Source organism: Antennarius striatus, chromosome 15, assembly GCF_040054535.1.
Source record: "Antennarius striatus isolate MH-2024 chromosome 15, ASM4005453v1, whole genome shotgun sequence".
In the NCBI taxonomy this organism is placed as follows: domain Eukaryota; kingdom Metazoa; phylum Chordata; class Actinopteri; order Lophiiformes; family Antennariidae; genus Antennarius; species Antennarius striatus.
In genome coordinates this window covers 8,346,064-8,371,384 of record NC_090790.1, presented here as the reverse complement: position 1 = coordinate 8,371,384, position 25,321 = coordinate 8,346,064, and the positions used below count along the sequence as shown (strand labels likewise).

The following is a 25,321-nucleotide window of genomic DNA, read 5'->3' as shown; positions in this document are numbered from 1 at the left end:
AACAACGCTCATTCTGACGCTAACTGCAATTATTGTATGTAGTTAAATATTAACTGAAATTGAGAAAAAAAAAATCACACAAAACTGAAAATGATTTTGATGGTAATTTTTCCATACTGGAGTACACACACAGAAATGTACTTATAACTTTGCTGTTGTGTCACCCTGACTTAACAAGGGAGGATAAGATGTATTAGTTACTAGACTTCCTCTGAGGTTATGCAGTCCTTGGTTGTAATTAAACCACTGAGAGCATTACTGGTTCCAAAGGAGCTCAGTCACTGAAAAACAGACCGGTGCACTCTGGCACCAACGTAGACCTGAGTTGAATTAAACGATAATAAATCTTGTCAGAAGATGTTGGCCAATGAGCCTGCAATATCAACTGGAGCCTCTGGTGTAAAATTTGCTGCAAGAAAACCACCACACATTTTAAAACAGCTCTAATGTAATGACAAAATGAAAAGTTTGACTAATGCAGTAAAATAATACACATCAAATATTACAGGGATTAGCATTCCTTTCAACTTCTCTCCTTTAAAATGCTGGCAAACCTTTAAGTACACATAAAACATTTTGTTTTGCTCTTTGTTTTTGGCTTTGTAAAGTTTATACTTCCATCATAGTAGTTTTGATGATTTATCCTGTAAGCTTTTAAGTCAAGTGTGTGAGTTTGCATCAATCACCGAGCCATTCTGTTGTAACCTGAACCATTGGCCCACATCTCTGAGGGATAGTTGGAGAGTCTCTGACACAAAGAGCTTTTTACCAGGCAAAATGCTCCCTCCGGCAACATCCTGAGTGTCTGTGTGTGTGTGTGTGTGTGTGTATCGCTACTGCAAATGCTTAACACTGTTTCAGTTTCAATAGCCTCAGCAAAACTCCACAGGGTATTAATCATTGCTACAAACACAGTAACTGTATCCTGATTGAATGGTCACACAGAAGTGTTATCTGCAACATCTTAAAAGCCTGAAACCAGAAACCAAATCACACACTCAATGGTTAAATGGTAAAAATGCTAGGATGTGATGAGAGAGACGAGGCTTCTTTTCCCAACAGCATAATGAGTAACAATACACCAAAATCTAAGTATAAATCCCCCAGAAATGGATGCAGTTTTCCAGTGTCTTTAATCAACAGCTGTGGTACGAGGGGCTGGAGAGCATAAAGCCCTATGGAGTACATATACAACTTTATACAGTGTATTCATACTTGATTTTAGAATACTGTGAGGATGTGACATCTAAAACAGAACAAAATCTATACATTTGAACTTGGACTTTTTGTTTTACAATTGCTTAAATTGCTTTTTATAATACATAAATGTCAGAAGTTTCACTTGATGCAAAGTCCAAAACCCAAATGTATGAATTTCAGTGATAAAAACAAGTCATGGACTATTAGTAAATTACTTAAATGTTGAAGCTTCTTTCTGAATTGTAGTTTTCTTCTGATGTCTCTTTTGCTATTTTGATGAATGAATTTCAGCACCAACTGTGAATATATTTTGGTAACTCAAGCTGATTGGTTCTTTATTTTATGAGGAAATTACAGAGAATATAGAAATTACATATTGGAATGAGAACTTTCCTAGTTTTCTTTGTCCTGATTTCTTGTATTTTTACTTGTAGAACACACAAGTAACTGCTCAAATACCCAAAGCACATTTCTGGATCTGCCTTTGCCACTGACCTTCCAGTTTCCAGGTATACGACTAAAGCACTTTTCAGCACAATGCCAGACTTCTTTGTGCCATGATTCAGTGACTGTAGCTAAACAAGAGATGTAGCTGAGAAACCCCAATGAAGACAGAAAATGTGAGGTGATGGAAGAGGGGAAAGGAGTGCTGAAGAGGAAGAGGATGAACCGTGAAATCCAGACACCAAGCAAACCGAATCAGTTCACAAAAAAAAGAAAAAAAAAGTGAGAAAATATGTGACATCGAGGACCAGACATATTTATAGAGTGAAAAAAAGCCCAAGCAACACTTTCAGTTTAGTGACAGGGATGACAGTGGAATTACAACTCTTGGTTTTTATAATGCTTATATTATTATTATTATATTATTATTATTATTATTATATATACTAAAAATAGTATTCTTCATGGACAGAAATGTTAGAAAAAAGTTGACAAAATTATTCAGCAGATGAGAGCAGCAGCCCTGAAGTAGAACAACTCTGGCCTCAGATAAAACCAATGTTATCTTCGCCCAGAACATAAGCCTCTCAGACCACTATCTGTCTGAAGCATCGGGATGATCGATACAGACCTTCAACTATCTGCTTTATTATCCTTTAACTATCCTTAGAGATTGACAGCAAGAAAGAACCCGAGACCGACTGAAGCAGAGATAAGAGACACAGACACATTGCTTTGTTAAGATTGTGAAATAGAACATTTGTTCTTGTCTGTTTGCAACACAACCCCTGTGAAAATAAGTGATATCTCATGCCACTCTTCACTTTGTCCACTTGCTGTGGTGAAAAGCCTGAAACCAATCTTGCAATATATTGAGAGTCACCTGAGCATTCAGAAAAGTCTTCAGAATCAAGAGATTCTGACCAACAGAGTTTAAGGTGCTGATTGTGAGCTGCAATGTCTCCAGTTCATTTCTGTGAACTTTGTTCTCAGACATCCCCCACCTCTTATTTTATGCTCCATCATATATTTACTGCCCCGTGACTAGTAATTGTAAACTATTCATGAAAATACATTTACAAGAACACTACATTTACAAACTAACCAAATTCCTAACAAAGGGAAACATGAGAGAAAAGAAGAATGAAATACAACAGATATATTTATTCAAAGGAAAAGAAACAGCATTAAAAGTGCCCTGGAAATAACAATACAGATTGGAAACTGCAGGAATTCAAATTCATACGCAGCTTTGACTGACTCCCGAGAATTAGATAGCTTCACAAAGCGGGGGCCTTAAAAAAGACTTGTTTCAACTCCATTCTCTGCTTCATCTATGGAGAGTTAAAAGATCAGAATTTCTTTTTTGTTTGACTAGAAAACATTCATGTTTCATCCTGGTAGACACCTACATTAGAACTATGAACCTTACAATTTGAGTTAATTTCAGTTTCAAGCTAAAGCCCTCCTGTGACTCCACTCCTTTCATACCTCTGCCTTAAAAAAAACAAAAGTAAGAGAAATGGGCACCAGGCTGTGCACTTAGTTTTACCGCCCACGGTGTAATGTATCACGATTCATTTGATTAATAGTCTACAACGGCAAAACCAATGTACTGGCGCATTTAGTGTGCAGTCTCTACACTCTGCACCCAAATAACATGAAAAAACAACACAAAAAAAGACAAATGGCTGATCTAGAACACAAACTTGTATATAAAGCTTTTCGACAAAACAAAAGGCAGGCCTTCGAATGATTATTGATTAGTTGTCAACTACATTTCAGAAATTCTTTACTCTTATAATTTGTATCCATGAATACAGAAGTGAGTTAAAATTTTATATGTAAAGCATGACTTTATATCTAAAATTGTCCCACTCAGACTGAAGAAATATTTCTGTCACCAGTTATCGGCTGATTTTTCTTTTTAAATTAATTTTTACAATTTTAAGAGCGGTTTCTGTCTACCTGCCTTATCAACACTCTGCATTGGAGGCGAACATCAAAGCAGCGCGAATACATGGCTTGAATTTTAAAAAAGTTAAAACTCCACGAGACATTTGAGTGTATTTGAGTGTGAATGAACAGTCAACGTCCACCCCCCCTCACTCTCCCTTTAACCTGTTCTCCTTCCAAAATCACTACTTTTCTGCCCCATCTCTCCACTCCTGCCCTGTTGATCTGTCCTTCTCTTTCCACCTTTACACTTCTCTCTCCTCCTCTTGAGCACCAACAGTTTATTATTCAACAGAGCTTCACCAGGACACTGTGAAATCACCTATTTCACGGAATCGTTATCGAGTGTGACGCTTCCCGCACATCAAACAGCAGATTCTTCTGATGCTTTCAGAAGTTAACCCATCCCCTCTGTAGTCGGCAGCTTGTTTTCACCTTCACTTCATAAGCAGACGTATTGTATAAACGTAGAATGAATGAGTGAGGACAAATTATGATCATGTTCATAATACAGATGAAAATCCCCCTGAGGCAACTGTTTCTTTTTTAAAGAGGAGAAGGTCAGAAAATGTGAAAGAGTTCAGAAAAAATGTGATTTAAGATTATTGTCAAAATGACTTCTTCTCCTGTTTGCCTGACAAAAATTGTAGTATAGAATTTTCATATCAGTGTTGGGTAAGATTGGAGCAGAACTGATTGTCAAAATCAGTCAAAGATGGACAATAATTCTTCTGGTTAAGGGGTTATTTTATTTAAAAAGGCCTCCGATGGTATTTATATCAGTGAATGAGCATAGGATATGGAGGAAAACTTCACATTAACATGCAAAAGACAGTTGCCTTGATAAGAATGAACTGTAAATGGTTCAGATGAACACTATTAGCATTTGCATGGGACCATGTGTTTTCACAAATGTTCTGCAATCTATATTCCAGACATTTGGAAAGGCAATACAGCGCTACTGGTACAGCCGTTTAAAGTATGTCTACCTTCCAGTGTTTCCAGTGCATTATCTTATAAATACTTCCAGCTCATTGATGTGTTTTATGTATTTATTTGTGATGCTAACAGAAAAACCCCCCCAAAAAAACTTCTCCGTCAAATTCAAGCCAAAGAGCAGTAGATCTCATCTGTTTGACTCTGCCAGCCATGTGTAATCTACAGTAATCCTAATCTGTCCATTTGGTCCAGTGACTGGCTAGGTTTAATCCAGGAGGAAACTCCAATAATCTAAATGTGAGTCTTGCAGTCTGGTGTAATCCAGTCAGACTGCTGACAGCCACAGTGACAACACAATCGGTATGGCCTCACCCGTCAGGCAAAAGTCTGCCTCTGTGTGAGTGTGTCCGTCTGTGTCTCCTCCACACACATATGATATCCATCCTATTACCCGGTTACTACTGCTACAACTACCATCTTCTATTGACCACACTGTCAATGAGCCATCTGTTCAACAAACAGGAACACACACTTTCCTTCAAATACTGTTATTTTCTCGCCTTCCCTACAGCTGGAAGCCTTGGGAAACAGAACATTAAGCTCATATTTTCCTCATTTCATTACACTGAGCGCTACCCATTTCATTAGCAACAAATATAATAAACTACAAAAGTGTGTACCTCCCATAAACATTAAAATGGGTTTCCCAAAGCACAATTTTAATCTCCATTTGAAAGTAAACCCAACAAAGCTTCAATATTTACAACGGTGGGGAATAGCTTGATGCTTCGATTGCCCAATATTAGAGCAATCTTTTATGTTTGGCCACTGCGCTCCTCGCTGTGCTGTTGGTTTAGGCCAAGAATACTTTATAATTACACAGATATTCTAGGCTGCTCTGGCATCACAGAGAAAATAATCTGCAGAGCAAAACATTATACCAACCGAATCTCCTTTTTGCTCAGTTGGTCAATAATAATTTAAAAAAACTTTATCAGTCTTATTTAGAAAAAAATGATGGCAAAGCAGATCAACACCTCCTGCCACACACAACACAGCGTTTTCAAAAGAGTTTTCAATTTGCTAAAGAATCCTGCAGACCTTACTGATGAAATGTGGTGCATAATTGCCATGACCAAGCTGCTTTTTCGATGAAAAATGTGGAATCACAAACGAAAGTGCGATTCCCATTGTGCTCCCATTCTTTCACTCACTGCAGGGACAGCGCAAAAGTAAAATTAATACAGGGAAAGATTTGTGACAGGTTTGCTGTGATAATCTGATCATCTGGCATCTTTTGCTATCACGCAACGATATTCACAACAGAAATCTGATGCATAGGTTAGTGTGTGGCCAACTCCAACTGGAGGAGAAAACAAAAAGTCATTACAAAAAGGTGATGGCGTCTGTTAGGTAAGTGAAAATAAACTTGAATGATGAGGAATATAAACACATGATTGTGGTGCTGATTGGAGAAGTCATGGGGGGGACGGTGATGGGCAAAACAGAAAATATTGACAGCTTCGGCACATACCTGCCTGATTAGTTGTCACATTTAGTGACACATACTGCTTTGCGTGGCTCTTGGCCAACTCCGACACCCCGTTGATGGCCTCCAGCAGGAAGCTGTAGTTGGTGTGCGACTGCAGGTCTGCCACCATCACAGAGGTGTTTGACAGGCCAACACGACGAGGCAAAAATCGCACATTGGGTCCACATTCTTCCAAGCCCCTCCCATCTGGTAAGACCTGTCGGCACAGGATGTTGTAGCGCACGTCCTTCCTGCCACCTGTTTCCATGGGGATCGACCACTCCAGGAAGACGCTTGTCTCGTTGACGTTGGAGATGGCATTACGGGGAGCAGAGGGGGGGCCTGAGATGGAAAAAAGGACTTCCAGCATTATAAATAACATCAAATTTGATCTCTGTAAAAATTGGCAAAAGCTGATGGTATCTCATTCAGAAAGTACAAATAGAAAGGCTCTATCCTCACGTGTACAAGCCATGTTGGGGGGGTCCGAGTCGATCTTGTAGTACCCAGCATCACAACTACAGGCAGTGGAACCCATCTGTCTGGCAATACTGTGTGGTGGACATTTACTGCAGGATGAGGACTCAAGCAGCGAGCGGTAAAACCCCACCCTGCAGACTGATAGTGGTGAAAGCGGGAGGGGAAAGTTATAGAGAAATTTGGTGGCAAGAGTACACACACACACACACACACACACACACACACACACACACACACACACACACACACACACACACACACACACACACACACACACACACACACGTTGGAAAGGGGAAAGCGTCATGAGGGAAAAGAGGGGAAGTGGGGGAGAGAAAAGAGAAAGACATGGTTAGAACCCAAGGGGGGGGGGGGGTAAAGAAAAGAGGTCAGAATCAAAACAACAAAAAGACTTCCTGTGGTGGTTGCAGTTGATTTGAGGTTTCACAGTCAAAATTATAGAAGCATTTGTTTCACAGCTTTTTACATTTGTTCTTTGTTCCCTCTAAAGTCTGACTTCTTATATGCCTTAAGGGGATTGTTTTTTTTTAATCCAAACGGTTTTACTATACTCCAATATTCATATTTTATTATCTTCAACTAGAGGTTTTTTGTGGGGATTTCGCAGATGATGCCACTTCCTTTTCAGTGGTTGTGGCATCAGCTGCATCCTATAATGCCTTTCCAGCTCCATAATGTGAAATGTACACAAAATACTACAAGTACAGAAAAAGGCGTAATGACTTTCTCTGACAAAACAAACCATCAGATGCCTCATCTAAGTGGAGCAGGTAGACAGCAGGGTGACACGCTCAGAATGTTAACGCGCCAGAATACATCAACAAACCTCTGTCGCCATGGCTGCACCCCTGAGTCAACCAATCACTGACTTATCAGAGCATCAGTTTATTCCAGGTTTTGCTGTCACACGCAGACACATACAAACAGGCGCATGCTACAGATGATGAAATAGTAATGGATTATTGGAATTTTGATAAACAGAATTCCATAGATTACCATCTCCATAGACATAGATAATATTCGGTTTCATTTATTGTGGAGGAGCAAAGGTGAGGAGCTCACACAAAGGTGTCTGGGACAAAAGAGAACAGTTTCATCTGTGGTAGATGCTCAACAGCCTGAGGGTTTGGAGGTATTGTGTCCAAGCCTTTGTTTCTTTATGTGGCAGTTAGCCCATTCAAGTTGTGACTGTGATTAAGAACTACAAAATTAAATCTCAAGTAACTGGACAGGACAATATATAATAGGATAATTGAAAATAAAACCGGTAAAAAAAAGAAATACGATGAGAAAAGAGAAGAAAGTGACATTTATGAGGGGAAATGATGGCTGAAAAGAGAAGATAGGCAAAAGGAAGGGAGGATCTGTACATTTGTGTGTGTGTGTGTGTGTGTGTGTGTGTGTGTGTGTGTGTGTGTGTGTGTGTGTGTGTGTGTGTGTGTGTGTGTGTGTCAGAAGTTAGGTGGTAGTAGCTCTGATTCCCCTTGACGGAACCTTGGTCCATTGTCATGGAACATTAGGCCAGAAAAATTCTCAGTCTGCCCTGGATGGCTCCTGTAACACACCTCTACCATGCACACACAAACACACACACACAAACACACACACACAAAGACCTTGTGGTGCTGTAGGAACACCAGATTGCCATAACGGAGACCAGCTATAAGGGTTGTCTAGAAAAAAACACTTTTTTAAATCCTGGTGTGCAGACCCACACACATAAGAAGCCTTTGTTGAAGTGTGTTCGGGTACGTGTGGCGTCCTACATGTATGTGTGAGGCGGGGCTCAGGACATATCTTTTCAGGCATTGGGCTATGGGGGGCGTAGCAATCAGGGCAGTAGGACACACCTGATCTTTTGTCTGCTTCAGCCGTACATACGTACACATTTATGGTTGCACACAGATTTATTGCCTTAGTCTGGTGTTCAGTTCTCCTTGACTTCAACCTTCAGGCCCTCATGGCCAATTCAATAAAAACGGGGTGTCAGCTCATTTCACATATACAGAGACCACAAGCGCTGAGCGGAGTAAATTAATCGAATTATATATCATATATATATATATATATATAATGTGACTTTGCATCGTTTTTTAGGTTTTTTTTCGCTGAAGTGTTGAATTTTCAGTTGATTGACTATTTCCTCTGTGTGCGTTATTTTTGTCTTTTGGCCACAGTGGCTGTGAGCTGTCATGGATTCAATTTATTCTATACCACAACAGGAACGTACACACAATCCACAGCAATAAATCCACTCATATACAACGATAACATAGAACATCTCATTATAATGCAGTGTTTTCTTGCAAAACTTCGGGTACTGGCAGCTCTGTGGATTCTAGTTTGGCACATGGCATCTGCCCATACATTGTTTCCGACATCAGAATATGCTAAGGCACTAACATGTTTGAGCAATGATTGGATGTATGAGTAAAGCCAAAACTATCTAATGCCAACATTGCAGGGCCAGACAACACAGGATACCCCCAGAGGACTGAGCTACTGTCTCAATGGGTCAGAGCTGTTTTGATAAAATGAGAGATGATCCACATAATATTCAAATAGATGTACAGTATATGCATTGTTTTAAGTACCAAATGATTATGAAACTCTTGATAAATATTTGCAACTTAAAATATGCAAATTGGTGTGAAAAAAAATCTATTGTATGTCACTTAAGTGAAAGCCAATTCCAGTTGACTCAAAAGTTCCATCAGTGTGAATGGTAAAGTATTGATCATCATTATATTCTCCCTCATTTACAGCATGTATAATAATAAAAAGAAGATCTGTGCTCTAAACACAAAATAGACACAGGGTTTCAACTACAAGCATGTATTTGTAGACATGCCAAAAGTCACTGTCATAATATGTTTGAGTATATTTGAAAAAAAAAAAAAAAGTGACTGCTCATGATTGACTGTGGATGTGATGGTTGCATATCAATGGATTGAATTCACACATGCAAAAGTGGCTTAGAAAGGTCATGGTAGCCAGCAACTGGGATGAAGTTATGGAAATGCCACAGAGAGTCAATAAGAACATGTCTGTTTGGTGTGAAGGGCAGCCTGGAAGCCATTAGTGTGGCTGTCAGGACAAGCACAAAATACATTCTAGTGGCTGTTAAATTGGATCTGGATCAATGTATGTGAATTAGTCACCGCTTTAATTTGAATTTAAATCAGGAAATAACATATTCAAAATGGATCAGCCACAACATTAACATTTACCCTCCTGATACTGTGTAGGTATGATCTAGCTGCCAAACACACAGCTCTGACCCACAGAGGCAAAGAATCCACAAAAGGTGTGTTGTGGTATCTGGCAACAAAGCATTAGCAGGAGCTCCTCTGTGTCCTTTAAGTTGTAATTTGGGACCATAATGCTCATCTAGGACAACCTACAGGTGTGTGACCAGAATGAGATCTAAGTACAGTACTGTAAATGGAGGCCAAGTAAAGATGTCAATATCTGAAGCCATTTTTTTTTCTCACACCATTCCTGACCACCGTCCACTGTGGCAGCATAATCCCACTGTAAGAGGCCACAGAATAACATGGTGATGTAATTAGTCTGCAGCAATGTGAAGGGTAGTGCTTTCTGTGTGCCAACATCTGTCTGTAATAAACAGCACTGATACAGCCATCTTCACACAGTCTTTATAAAAGTTGCTGAGATCCTAACAGCTGTTAATTTTTCCTGTTGTCTAGATTTCACACATTTAACAGCCGTCATAACAATCAACACGAATGACTTCATTCAGTTTCTGGATGGCCACTTTTCCGTTTTTCAAGTCACGGGTGTTGCTGTTGCCCATCCAAGCTGGCAATGGGCGAGAGGCAGGGTACACCCCAGATACATCACCAGCAAATCATGGGGCAACATGAAAGACAAACAACCACACACGCACACTCACACCTATGGACAATTTGGAGTGACCAATTCACCTAGGCTACATGTTTTTGGAGGTGGGAGGACACTGGAGAACTTGAAGGGAACCCACACAGACACGGGGAGAACCTACAAACAAAAAACCTGGCAGTGGTTATTATATTATGGATATCAATGATTATCAGTAGATTCCATAACTTAGAATCTAACTTAGATTCCATTAGTTAGACGGCCATGCAGTTCCATCTTAATGACTATTAGCAGTAACATTAAATAACCTTTTGTCAGTGACTGATTTCTTCCTCTAATTTAATCATCCCTTCATTATTTATCTTGTTAGATGTCCTGCAATGAAGCATCTCCACTTCCAAGGACAAGCAGGCTGTTAGATCCAAGGATCTGGTGCTTTACTCGTTTGATTGTCTTGAAGGGACACACCTACACACACACACACACACCCACACCCACACACCGGTGCATTAAAACACACACAGTCACATTTCGTGTAGTGAGATTTGTTATAGCCATGGCTGACTGGCTGTAATGGCTCATTCATCATTGTGAATGCACTCTGAATAGACAGAATTGGTGGTATTCCTGTGTGTGTGTGTGTGTGTGTGTGTGTGTGTGTGTGTGTGTGTGTCTGCGTGTGTTGCCCCTGGGCAAAGCTGTCTTTTTGATGCCACACACCTCTTAATGCACACCACAAAGGGTAATAGGTAATTAATATGCAATTCACACAAATGCATTTGCATGCATTTTGTGTGTGTATGAGGTTAATTCGTAATTAATATGCATCATACATTGGCTTCCCAGGCAATTACAGATCCATCGGTGTCCGCTGATGCCTCTTAATGAGCGTCCTCTTTAATTGGAAACATTTCATTGTAAACATGTTGATTTATAAGACTGGCTGTCATTTGGTGGGATTAGAGGGAGTAAACGATTAGGACAAGGGGAGAGAGACAAACTGGAAGGGGGAAGGGGGTTGAGATTAAAGTCAAAGTGAAAGGTCCCATGGTGTGTAGCAATAGAACTCCGGATATACGGTAAATTCATTTATGAGGGAATAGATGCGGAATGGAACCAAATCCTATATTACCAACCAAAAATAGATTAATTAAAACCATGCAAGAAATACTCAGCATTCCCTGCACAGATACAGTACATTTCACCGGATACCAATGAGTACCAACCAACCAATGTGTACCTGAGAGCTTTAATACACAGAATCCTAAAAAGTCTGTAGTGGTACTGGATTTAACCTGAGACCCTGTACTGCAACCCTAGCAATTTCACAATGCAACAATACTTCATACAACACTTCAAAACCACTGGTAGACTTGAAGTAAAAAGCAGTGTTAAATGGACCTACCTCAAGCATGTGCAGGTACCTCAAAGCACTCAGTACTTTAATAATGGTCATGTTAATACTGTATGAAACACAACTGTGTGATCAGGCGATATAAAAGGAAAATGTCCTCCACTATTTTGTTGGATGTGGCATTTATTTTATATTTCCCATCTCCCCCGAAAGTCCTCCAGCTGTACACAGTTTCAGCAAGACTGACATAAAAGTAAACCTTTGCAGAAGAAACAACAATGGTAAACTTCAGCTTCAATACAATGCCATGCTGTTAAGAGATTCTATTGTGACCTAATAAACCAGGCAAGCAAAGTAAATATCCTCTTCCTGTATTTGTCCCACGGTGAGCTACTGGCTTAAGAAACAAACAATTCATGTGTGTGTCTCCATTTCTGCGTATTCATGAATGTCAAAGTCATACCTTCAAAAATTACTGTTGCATTACTGGGTTTGTGTGAATGTCCACATGTGTATGTGTAGAAGCATGCTTGTATTTGTGTATGCCAGTGTGTGAACACAAACAAAAGCAGATGATAATTCCATAATAATATACAATCATGTCAATGGAGTTTTCCTGTGTTGGATGGCTGAAAAGGTCATTGTTCTGCACCCATTCATTCTCACAATCAGGTCACATGCAGAACCTAAGGGGTCAAGCTGGTTTCAAACATAAAACAATTTATTGGCCTTGTCAAAGTCTCATCGGTGACACACACACACACACACACACACACACACACACACACACACACACACACACACACACACGCACAAAGCCAAACAACCTCAATAGAACCCCTGCAGACACGGGAAAACTGCACAGAAAGATCCCAGATTTAAACAAGGCAGTCAGAGACTGCAACATCCCGCGACACCTCTGAATTCAAAATTTTACCCTGACCTACACATTTTTGTGCCTCTGGCTTCCTGAAAATTTTGCTTTTTGTTTTGTGATTATATCTCATCAGGTTTCAGGTGTGTACCTAAAAAAGTATAAAAGCAAAAATTTGACCTGGACCTAGTTTTCTCAAGGTCAACATCTCATTTTCATCCCCTTTGCTGCCTGAGTAATGTGCTTTTTCTTTCATCTGTGTGCACCGGTTGTAGAGATATTTGGTGGACGGATGGACGGACAGACGAACACACAAACACTGACAATTACAACGCATCATCGCTTCGCAGGATGTAGCCAACATGTTTGTGGATTCCAGACAAAGCTTATCTCCAAAGCTTATCAAATTTGAAATATATTGCCATACTTTTATATCTTTTCATGTAGGGGTACAATTTTTTTCAGAGGTTAAATACATTTTTCCTCAAAAACAAAGGTTCAAGTTAAAATGTAGTGGGTGGCAAACAATAAAAAAATGCGCAAGTATTACGTATATATGTACTGTACAGTCAATATGTAAATATGCAGAATTAAAATTAACAGATACAAATTTTCAGCCCCATCTACCCAGGATGTTTAAAAATAGCTTATTACAAACTACTTATCTCACCTACACTTATTATTAGAAGTACCTAAAACCACCAGCTTAACCAGTTTTACAAGCTGCTAGTGACAGACTCTGGAAAGGATCAGGCTTTCATGGAGAGAAACTGGCTCCGCTGCATGCAAGTATTTTATTAATATTTCAATAACTGCCAGAATGTGTTTGCACAGGTATTTTTATCTTTGTGAGGACATGATCACGCAGGAAACATTCCTTCCAAGGCGTTCAAAATTGTTGACTTGATTATAGCGGCAGGTTAGAATCATATTAAGATAAGGTCCTGACAAATGATATAGATATAGCTGGTGTTAAAACATCCTGCAAGTGTGGAAGAAACATGTGACTGTGTATGCATGTTAGCAGAGGGAAGGGTGAAAGAGAGGAAGCACTTCTGGGAAAGTCAGTTTACCCAACAAGCACTCAGGAAGCACTTTAGTTGTCATGACAGTATCACCATGTTGAGATGATGGGGTGATGGTGAGGCACTGGGCATAAAGATGGAAGAGGGAGAGAAAAAGAAATGCAGGAGAAGACATCAGAGTGAGAGAGCGGCGTGAAAGAAACCAGCAGAGGCTTCTGATTGAACGTGATCTCAAAAGATGAATGGCAACACTTTCTGCAATAAATCCAGTCGATTCACATTTCAGGAAATGATGGGATTAAAGAGGCCTCCTGCCACTAGTGCATTTTTGCAACAATCCATGATTCATTTTGGTCTTCTGTCTCGTCAGCATCCCTGCGATGGAAAAAAAAAATGCTACTTGATTTGTCTTTTGATAGGACAACAACAAAAAATTACTAACCTGCTTGCAGTGCTGGTGTGGAATAAGTTATTGAACACAACACATTTGTAATTAAGCTAATATTTTGTGCCTTTGGTGGAAAGTTTGCAACTGTTTCATGCTTCTAATGTGCTATTTTCCAAATGTTCCTTAGAAAATAATGAGAAATTCAATGCAGATAACATATGGCTCATCATTTTGTAATAACAGAAGCAGCAGCTATGATTGTGTTTGTGTGTCTGCGACTGTGATGCCCTTGTCACCACACCATCAACCACAAGCCCCACACTGAAAGCGTGAGCCGCTTGTTCTCAGTCTCATTCCCTCATGCACGAAGGCAGAGAGAAGGCTTCCTCACGTTACACATTGATGGCTGATGGCTGTGCCACCACCATGACCAGATCGAGTTTGACATATGCTGCAGTGACGTCTTGACAGACAGGCAAACACAGAGTAACATCAGGGGAGCTCTGGCACCGAGTAAAGTATCATCAGGGGGAATCCAGCTTTGGCAGTGACACTTAGGAGACACCTACCGAATGAAATGTGTGGTTTTATTTTTATACTAGTATTAACAAGCTATTCCATGAAAATCTTTTTATAACAACAGCTGTCCTTGGTTGCCTTCGTTTTTGTCTGATGTCATCCTTTTCTTGTCTTGTCGTCACCCATTGATGTTGTGCATTTCTTGCACTTCCAAGTCTTTCTTATTCTGTTCTGTCAATTCAGTGCAGCCTGAGTTCCAACATCACAAAACTGTTAATCCTGGCATCCATCCAGCTCTTATTTCATCTCGTCAAAGTGCTATTCCAGCAAATCTCTCCTCATTCCATCTTTCCAACATTCAATTTGGTCCATATTAATTATTGTGTGACTTACTCCTATCCTTATTGTATCACTCCACCGCTCTTTGACTATCAGTACATTCACCTTATCTCATACCATTACTCAATTATTCAAGGAAAGTCCAGCAAACATTTCATTCAAACTTGATATTTTCTTTGTAAGTTAGGAAGATTAGTTGTGGTCAATTTCAATAAGTACTACACAAAAGTCAACATTCCTCTTTCACTGGGGTCTCGCTGATGCTGTATGAGTGAACATAAACATTATAGTTGGATTGGGCTGCTGTAGTATTGTAATAACATGTTGAATGCAACTATTCCATCCTGAATCCAGTAAACTGGTTATAATCATACATCTCAAGAAAAGACTAATATTGAGATCAATTAACAGAATATATTCGGACATTAGATGAAAAATATTCAAAAACAGGATTATTAAAGTTTAGTTTTCATTCTTATTTCCAACTACAAGTAATTCAAATCCAAACAAAACAAAGGGTTGAAAGTGGTTCTGGCTTCTGGCCTCATTGATCCGTAATTGCTTTTTTTTATGTAGAGAGGAATGTAAGTATTGAGGTCTTTCACATTAATGTCATATCTGAATATGAATATGACACAAACCATTCAGTGCTGTATTCACTTCTCATTCCAGGAACTTTGCATTCAGTGCAAATTTCTATCTAATGCTCCGTTCAGCCATTACTTCCTCACTCCTTCGAGCATTTATTTAGACTAAGTCACATCTGGGGGGCTGAGCTCAATCTACATCCACCCCCATCTATCTCTTCATCCATCTGTCCACTTCCATCCTCAGTTGTCCTTCCTCTTTCGCCTGCACCACTGAAATAATACTCATCTATCTCTCTGCCCCCATAGCCTGTGGTGAGAAATCTTCCATTTATCTTGTGTCCCTTTGTTTTGCCATCACTTCTCGCTGTAATCCTCCCATCTATCCATCCATCTACAAATGGTTGTGCTTCCCTCCTCCCCACTTCCCTCTCTTCAGCTTGACAGTGCTGCAGGCCATCACCAATTATCTCAGCAGAAGTTGAGCGTATATGTCTCACACAAACACACACAGCATCTATAGATGTCAACTGTCGCAGTGGTATCAGTGGGATAACAAGCTGGGACAGCAGCATGCTTTACGTATGTGAATAGAATTACTTTCTGTGCATCTTTTACTTATGATACCAAATCTATACAGATATTACATGGCTGCTTTGTAATCCAGTGGTTTCCTGTGGATTAAAAAAAAACTAAAACTCTTTAGCAGAGGTGAAGACAACAGGCACACAAAATATGGTTGACCACACACGCTAAAACAGGAAATGTGTGTGTGTGTGTGTGTGTGTGTGGATGAGAAAGGAAAAGTTGTACTTTTTTTAATCTAGACGAAAGATTTGTAAATGGAGTGAGAAGAGTGTCAATTCAGGGTAACATGTTAATGTTGTTAGCAACAATAAAGAGAAAGAGAAAGAAGAAGGAATGATGGAGGAGATGATGAATAACAGGCTGTCAGAACGATGAAATGAGAGACAGTGAAACACAAGAGAGCAAATGAAAGTGAAGAGGTCAAGTAAATATGAGAAGCAAAGCCATGACACAGAGGGATGTGGGGTAAAGCGTGTCCATGTGTTCAGTCCTGCATTCACAAATTCTGCATTAAACCAAATCATCCAGGAGTCAAATACATCCGTTCTTTCCAAGAATCTGATGAGTAATATGCATCACATATACCATCTTACATATCTCACTGTAGAAACATGTTAGACATGATCTGAAAAGGTAAGATAGACAAGAAACTGAAATAAAAGCTGAATATTGGGGCGCTCAGCTCTCTTGGAACTACATCAAAATTCAATGAGAAAGAAAATTAAACATAATAGAGTGGAAATGAATTTTGATGGTTCTCAAATTCAGATCAGCAGATGTTCACATCTGAAAGGCAACCACAAGCCCCAAAATGCACTGAATGCTGAATACACAACTCCTCACAGTATGGAGTCCAGGGATTCATTCAGTGTCTGAAAACCAGAATTCAATGCTTCCCGCTCTGATGCGACCGACTGAAACCCACATGAAAAAGTGTTTGCTGAGGAACTGGAGACATACGGTAACAAAGCTGAAAGAGAGGAAGCCCTGCCATGTTTTTCTCTGTAGACCGTTTCAAAGCCTGTCAGTTTAATGGCCTCATCTGCATATGAAACTCTGAGGAAAAACAAAACAATTCTTTAGCTTCATTAATAACCGGGAGTGTTTTTTATACTCTTTTAGGTGTGTTTACTTTGTGCTTTACTACATGTGGACCATGGAAATAAAATATGAGTATTTCCTGGAATGTTCAACCAATGATGAAAATTTGCACACTGCAAAACGGTCATTAAAACAGCAAAACCTTTAAGCTGAAAACTTTGCTCTGTTCCAAGTTGACACTGAAAACGAACTATGAAGCTTACCAGTGCAAAACATGGTGATTTGATCACAGTGTCACCAAATAACACCTTCACACTTCTTTGCGAGTCGTGGTACAGAGGGAACACCTCTTTACCACCCGTCCCTTTAAGGTCAGTAAAGCAGTTGATTTCATGTTACGCCAAACAAAATGCGATTTTAATCATCTGCATCAGCTTCAATATGACAGAGCCTGCTTGTCTTTCAACTCATTTTTAATCAAGGAAGTGGAAATACATTTCCAATTAACAAGATAGTATTAAACTGAATTTTACTAAAATAGCACTGGCCATTAAAAATCAAAAGATGGAGAACAGTTTTCATGTATTCTTGTTTGGTCTCAGTTGGAATGCAGCACATGCAAATATCACTGTAATGAGCTCAAATACCAGTGCGCCCTTGCGCATTCGCGCATCAAAGCTTGTGACTTCAACTCATCGCGGATTTTTGGTAGGCAGTCACATGATACCGTACGCAAATCCTGCTGGCTGATGGCATCCGGAAATGCACTTGGTTCCGTGAGTCTCGGACTTAGGTGAGACGCAAAAGTGCTTTAAACAGTTGATACGCGTGTGGGAAAAGGTAATACAGATAGAAGGTAGTTTAATATCATTATGAGGAGAGTCATACACATTTAAATTACCGTAAATAACAAGATAAATAGTTTGTCACTCTATCGTGGAATTTATGAATCAAGTGAATCTTCTCCTAACATAGCAGATGCCTTACGCCATATTGTTCATGTGATTCCTTCTGGCAGATGCGCCGTGATTGGTTGAGCGCTTGCTTGACAGGTAGTGAATGGAGTTGGTGACAGCGTTAGAGCATGAGACTTTCAAGTGAGCTTATTCAAATATATACTGTAGGTGAGGATATGAAAAGTAAAATCCATAAGGGGATAAGTATTCACGTATGTCTGTACATATCTATTTATTTATGAATCCAAAGGGTTAGAAAAGTGCAGGCATCTGCTGATAAAGATATGCTCACAAAACCTTATATCCGTGTAATTCCAAACATTGTGTTGTTTTGTATTCCAAAATCATATCTGAGGTATTTTCATTATACCATATATGTCTCATATTTTTCTTTACCTATTTAGTTATAATTTAGTTGTGGCTGCACCCTATTGCAAAACAAAATGTGTTTATCCTCGTCAGCTGGAGTTGGAATGCAGGCAGGCCAGCATGACAACTGTATCCTAACTACCCAACACCGAATCCATGTCTGATGATGGCTATAGTACACTTTGTCAAAAAGTCACATACAGTAGTTATAACATTTTCATATACGACCTGATCATAGACACGAGAGGTTTTGGAATCTGGTGGGGAAATGTGATGCTGTCAGAAACCACTGCTGCAAAGCATGGCAAGCATTCATTGTATGTAATCATAAGAACAGAATGGCAGTGGAATACTATTCAATATCTGGATAATTAATACAGGCACACCCATACATTCTATTTGCAAACAATTTATTTAGTAAATCTCTGTATAAGTCACTCAAGACTAATTTTGTATTAGAGCTGAACTTTGTCACTGATTTTTTCAATTCAGCCTGTCAGACTGACAGTTGAGCAACATTGTACGAAGAGATGAAACTCAGAAGGAACCAAGTAATTATACAGTACAAATATCACCACCACCCACTTTCGTGTGACCCTAATGACTGTTTTTGAGAAAACATTCAGAGTCACTCTGGTTTGCATGTAAATAGCAAGTAGGGTCTTATATGCAAAAGAAGTGAGTAGTTTAAAAGATAGTACAGAAGAAAAATTGGAGAGAAGTCATAGAGAGAAAAATAAAGAGGCCCCCATTGCCTGTGGAAATGGTAGTGAAGGTCTGTGATGGGAATGTTTGGGCTGGAGTCGGAGCAGAGCAGCGGCTGTACATGAACTGCAAAGTGCTGCAGGGCTCTGGGGAATACCCTCCACTCAGCTCAGGAGGAGCAGACAGGCATTTGCCCAGTAAGAAACACTCTTGGTAAAAGAATAAACAGAACTATGCACACACTCAAGCACACAATACTAAAAACAAACATATATGCTTAGAAAAGGAAGAAAACAGGGTAAACATGAGGTTCTAGAAACTCATGTATATGTCCTCACAAAACTATGACATTTATAAACCAGACATGATTTAGACATTTTAAAAAAACCCACACATTTCCATCAATGCATTAATTAACTATCAGACTGTGTTTGCTTTTATAAACTGTATTCTTACCTTGACAGGATCCATTGATTTCCTCAAATCCTGTCTGGCACACGCATTTCCCAATGGGTACCAGCCACTCGCCCTCAGTGCTGCAATGCATCCTGGGAGGCTCGTACAACGGCAGAGAGTTATTGATGCAATGGCCCACTACCTCCACCAGCTGCGAGGCCTCTGAACCTGGGATGGTGTCGGGGAACTCCGCTAAACTCTTGACCAGAAACGGACAGCGTTTGTAGAAAACACGCACTGAGACTAAAGCAATACAGGCCCCCAAATCTTGAAATGCCAGGTAGAAGCCCTTCCGGGTCAAGGGACCTAAATCACGGACTTCCGTGTTGAGCTTCATCACTCGGTCCCCTAAATCCAGCTCGGTGAAGCTCTCATCAGCCGCTATGGTGTCAATTTTGATGTACCTGCTCTCCTTCATCACCCTATCTTCCTCCTCCGTCATACCGGTTCCATCACTCATCTCTCCTTCCTCCATTTCCTCTTCATACCCGTCTGTTTCGTAGTAATACATATTAAAAGTCTCCTTGCATGTTCCGACACCCCCAGGCAGGCTGTTGCAATCTCTCAGGGTGAACTTGAGTTCAATAAAGACTCGTTGGGCGCCCTCAGTCAGGATCCAGTTAGTGTGGAGCCAGTTGTTCTGGTTCTGCTCCATGACCCGGCAGACTTGATATGTGTGGATGGGAGCGTAGTCCTCATCTACTTCTCCAATCTCCTCCCACTGAAGTAAAAGAAATGAAGGAGAAAGTGATAACAAGACAAGGTCACTTCATTGCTAACAGCAAAGAGCACATTGAACACAGATTTATTACGCATGTTTTATTGCTACCTGGACATTTTTTGTATTTTAAAAAAAATAGTAAATAAATGTACGATTGCAAGCCTGAAGAATATATTTCAATAATAATATTCCACAAACAAAAATAAAGAGCAATAAAACCTTCATGCCTAAATTTTTTTTACAGTAAACGCATTTCAGTCGATAAAAACAAGACCTCCCAAAGGACAAATTAAATGATCTGCTTTTATAGCCAAATTAACAATCACTAATTAAAGTAATTACCTAACTAATAAAAAAATACAAAAGAAAACTCAAAAACCCACAAATACGAAGCTATGTGTTATTTTCATCCCATAAATATAAAAAAATTCTCAAAAAAGAAATAAGAAAGGTGTCCTTTAGGCTGGACCCAATAATCACCTAAAGATGGAAGCAAAAACTAACCAGTTACTACTGAATAAATGTAGGAGTTAAAGCTTAATATTTAATTTTGAAACACGGTGAAGTTGAGGAATAAAGTAGTTTAAACGTGAATACTTATGTAAAACACCTAGTTCCTAAATATCTGTTATTTTGTTTGATTTCCACCACTAATGACTGAGACATGTTATTAACACAGGTAGTGTACTACCTGTGCTAATAACAGGGTTTTATATACTTTTCCTAATTTTTTTTGATCACTCAGATTATTAATGGATTCAAAAATATTTAAATTTTGACAACCTGTTCTCATAACATTTGTCAGTGTAAGTGAAAAAAATTTGACTATCAGTGTGAAAACTGTGGCATAGTGAAAAAAAAAATCTCCCAGGATGTACAGAGAATGTAGAAGCACGAAAATGCAATGAGGTACAGCAGCGCCTTTTTTTAAAGGGCTTAACGGTGTAGAGGAAATTATAAAGTGCGTGCAGCTAGGTGTAACTACCAGAATCCTTATCCCTTTCAGGCCATTTCCTGTCATTGCATACTGGTAAAAAAGAAATGGTGAATGCGGCACATATGCATTTATCTTGAAAAGGGGAGGGGTGTGTATCATTGGAAAAATAAGTCATGTGCACTGTTCCCATTAGAGAACTATAGCTATACTATAGTGTGTCTGTGTATTCCTGCCTCTGTATGTGCATAAATGCAAATGATTCTGTCAGCGTTCAAGCTTGCACATTTGTGTAAGCGTCTGCATCCATGCCCGTGTGTGTGTCAGACAGGAGCATTAATTCCCTCTGCAGGTCTCCTAGGACGTGCCTATTATCTGCATCACTAGCACTCTCCCATTGCTAATACAGGCATTTTATCATGTCACCATAATATGGCCAAAGGGACCCGACTATCATCTGGTGCTATAGCTTAATAACCCATATTAATAAATCCTTGATGTAGCCATAGCAGGCAACCTCCTGGCTTTGTCTTTTCTCTCTCATCTTTGTCTTGTTCTCCATCTGTTGGTTTGTTTTGGGTTTTTTTTACTTTGAACTGGCTCTCTTGTTTGGTAGTTATTCAGTTCCTGAACCTTTTGTGAGTGAATGATGACATTCCAACCTCTTGGACCAATGTTGTGTCTTAAATTGGAGACCGTAGTAGATTAATGATTAATACTAAAAAGATCTAATTAAGAATTCCACAAGCTCCTCCTGTTTTTCTTTTTAATTGCGTCACAAAGTGATGCGCTTGTCGCCTAGCAACATTAACAGATGAACTTGATTAGCAGCTGATTCCATAGTTAAGAGTAAAAAAAAAAAACTATGGAGCAAAATTTGTCTACTGACAATAAAATGTAACTGCAATTCATAAACTTGACTTTGAATGATTGTGTCATCTTAAATTGTATCTGCGTCTTCCTGCCTGTTATTTCTTTGACCTGTGTGCATCTTGGCCAGGTCTACCTCCAAGCAAATACGTAAAACAAAGAATTAAACAGAAATAAATGATGCAGTTAAAGTAAAAACATTCAGTAGAAGTAAAAGATGTTGTACTAGTTAGTAATAACAGCAGTTATAAATTTTGTTAAATTTAAAGTGGCATGGGCATTAATTATATAAACGGACACAAAGCCAGAGATATTGATTACATTTTTATTGTACATTTATTCTGTTATAAGTACCGGTAGGTCTGATGCTTTATTATTTGGGTCGAGAAAAATCTAAAGGTCATTGGTGCACAATAAATCTGTAGAGGGAGGGGGTCTTTTACAGAATAGGAGGAGGGCAACATTGAAATATGTTGAAATGAGACAGGTATTGTCACGGCAGAGTGAGTCTTCAAAACAAGTCCTTCTATAAAATTGACAAAATACCAGTTTCTTGGTTGATGTGTTTATAACTCTTATTCCTCTTAAGAGTACCTCTTTCAATTAAAGCTAAAAAGAATTAAAGGTTAGACAGTTTTGTTTTGGGTTAGATCTACATTTAATGAATTTCCAGCCTAATTTCAGTCAGGCAGACTAAACCTTTGGGTGTTTTTGGCTATACTTTATTTCTCATGCTACTCCATCAATCACAACTCTTGTGCATAGCCAATTGCATTTTCCTGCAACATCTGGGGTTACCAACTGAGGGATCAGCTGTTTTCATTTACTGGTCACATCTGTGCAATAGCACTGTGACATACATTCATTGTTAATCTATAATTGTGCAGTTGTCAGAAGCTGCTGTTTAGCGTAGCCTCTTTCTCTCTTTCACTGTCCAGTCTTCAAAGAGTCACCAAAATGATCATTCATCTGGCTCACCAGTACCATCAGCCGCCACCACCACCACCAGTTTCTGGATTCCAAGAGGGGGATATTACTTGCTGCTGCTGTGGGCAGACAGCTCTTTGATCTCTCCATGGAGAGTGTCTGCGAAGGCTCTCATTCATCCAGGTCATGGTTATCCAAAGTTGTTTAAGTCAGTCCACTGGACTTGTGAAGCATTCCTTGAAGACATTTCATTTCATCTCTCCTTCAAAATGCTTCTGCATTTCTGGTGGTGGTTGGTCTCGTCTCAGCTTTTTAACTCTGTGAGGCGTGGTCAGTGCTATTTGTATTGCAACAACCATTGCAAAAACTCATCTGGCTCCTCAACGATAGTCATTGGGAGTGCCAGGCAGTGTCAATGGGGGTCGTTGAATTACGAATTTCACAGACGGCACTAAGCCTCATATGCTAGCATGAGCCCTTTCACATGAGTCAGTCTGCTGAGTAGTTCTTTGGAGAGTTTTGAAAGGACCTGATTGTAAATAGGTGAAGGATGATGTTGATGATGACATGTGCTTGTTGAGTGGTTGTTGGGTTTTCCCTATGTAGAGATGAGCATTCTCCCATGGAGAATCAAAGTACCAAAGACTTTGAGACATTAAAAGGTTTTTGACTTAATACTTACTATCACATTCCACAATCTAATAAAAAACCCAATTTACTCCAGCCACTTGCCTTCTAATTGAAATGCGTTGCTACAAGTGTCCTCATAGCACACTTCAGACACAAAGACATGTCTATGAATTTATGTACGACTGAGTCCTTATACATCTCCCAGATTGTGGCTCAGCCAGTCCCAGTGCAGACAATAAGCCTCTTACTGGTTAGATCACACAGATCCACCAGCCATTCTAAGCTTTACACAGCTTAACGCAAAGACACACGCACACACATGATTATTGGTAATCCAACAGGGAGTCCAATTGACAAGTCTACTTTTTTCCAGGAAAAAATGGGTTCAGTTTTTAGCATATAAACAAAAAAGGCCATTGCTGCCTCCAAAAGTCCTCACTGTCTGCATAGTTCTAACTTGCAAAAGGTAGTTTATTGGGGCTTTCTCATCTTTGCTTTCAATGATAGGATTCTTCTTTTAACATTCTTCTTTTATCAACAACAAAAAACAACAACAAAAAAACCCCAAAACAGTTGGCTCAAGTTCATAGTTCATGGGCTTTACAGTCTACTGTGCACTGTATTAGGTGGATAAGTGCCTCTGGGGTTAAAGACGAGGCTTAGTGTAGACAGCAACACACCAAACTGTAGGGTCTCTACTGTACTCTGGAAACAAAGGCATACACTAATAGGGTTTAAAACCTCATGACTGTGTTTCATTTTACAATAGGTCTATTTTTGCCTGACCAATGGCATCTCAAAGACTCAGTTCACCTTTAAGAAGTTTTGGAAAAGAGTTGAAAATAGTTATTGGGCTTAAAACTCATTCACCTGTCTGCAATTCATACAACCTCTCTTTAAAGTGTTATTCATTCATCTTCTATCGCTTCTTCTGCTTCTGGGGGTCGCAATGGTCACTGGAGCCACTGAACCCAACTGACTTGTGAGCAAGATGCAGGGGATACTCTGAGCTCGATGCCAGTGCACTGCAGAGCCACATGAAAGACAAACAACCACGCACTCACCCGTACAGTTAATTTGGACCGATCAATTCACCCGAAGTGAATGTTTTTAGAGGTGGGAGGAAGCCGGAGAACCCTGAGAGACGAAGAGAGTCGCTTCACACAAATTCCACGAAAATAACAACCTTGATGGTTTTAACCATACAGCAGCTCTCAGATACACTGGGTGAGGTTTTTTGGATTTCTGCTCTTCAATCAATATCCTATGAGCTTAAATTAATGTAAAGTTCACTGTAGATAACTAAAAGTACAAAAGCTTCAATGAATGTGATTTTTTAATGATTAAAACTTTTTTTCAAAACAATCATTTAACGTATTTTTCAAATGTGTGTACATTTTTTGGTGGGGAGCAGATTAAACACTGTCAAAGGCAATACTAGAGAGTTTTTTTTGTCACAATGGTAGTCAGGATACCCAATAATCAGTCCTTTCAGACCCTCTTACACAGCCTTAACCTTACATTCACCTTTGCACACACTTTCCAACTACATTCCAAGTTGTAGTTGGAAAGTGAGTTGTCCCTATTGGCATCCCTCTAGCTCCTC

General features: G+C 39.5%; 1 protein-coding gene across 1 annotated transcript in view; it reads right to left on the bottom strand.

Annotated features, from left to right (window-relative positions):
* LOC137608091 (ephrin type-A receptor 5) overlaps positions 1 to 25,321 on the bottom strand; it is a 53,636-nt gene that overhangs the window by 16,275 nt on the left and 12,040 nt on the right. Inside the window, exons 3-5 of the mRNA XM_068334137.1 lie at positions 19,634 to 20,354; positions 6,533 to 6,688; positions 6,074 to 6,412 (exon numbers count right to left, since the gene is read on the bottom strand). Of these exons, the coding sequence (XP_068190238.1) occupies positions 6,074 to 6,412; positions 6,533 to 6,688; positions 19,634 to 20,354 (1,216 nt within the window). The remainder of the gene's footprint in view (positions 1 to 6,073; positions 6,413 to 6,532; positions 6,689 to 19,633; positions 20,355 to 25,321) is intronic.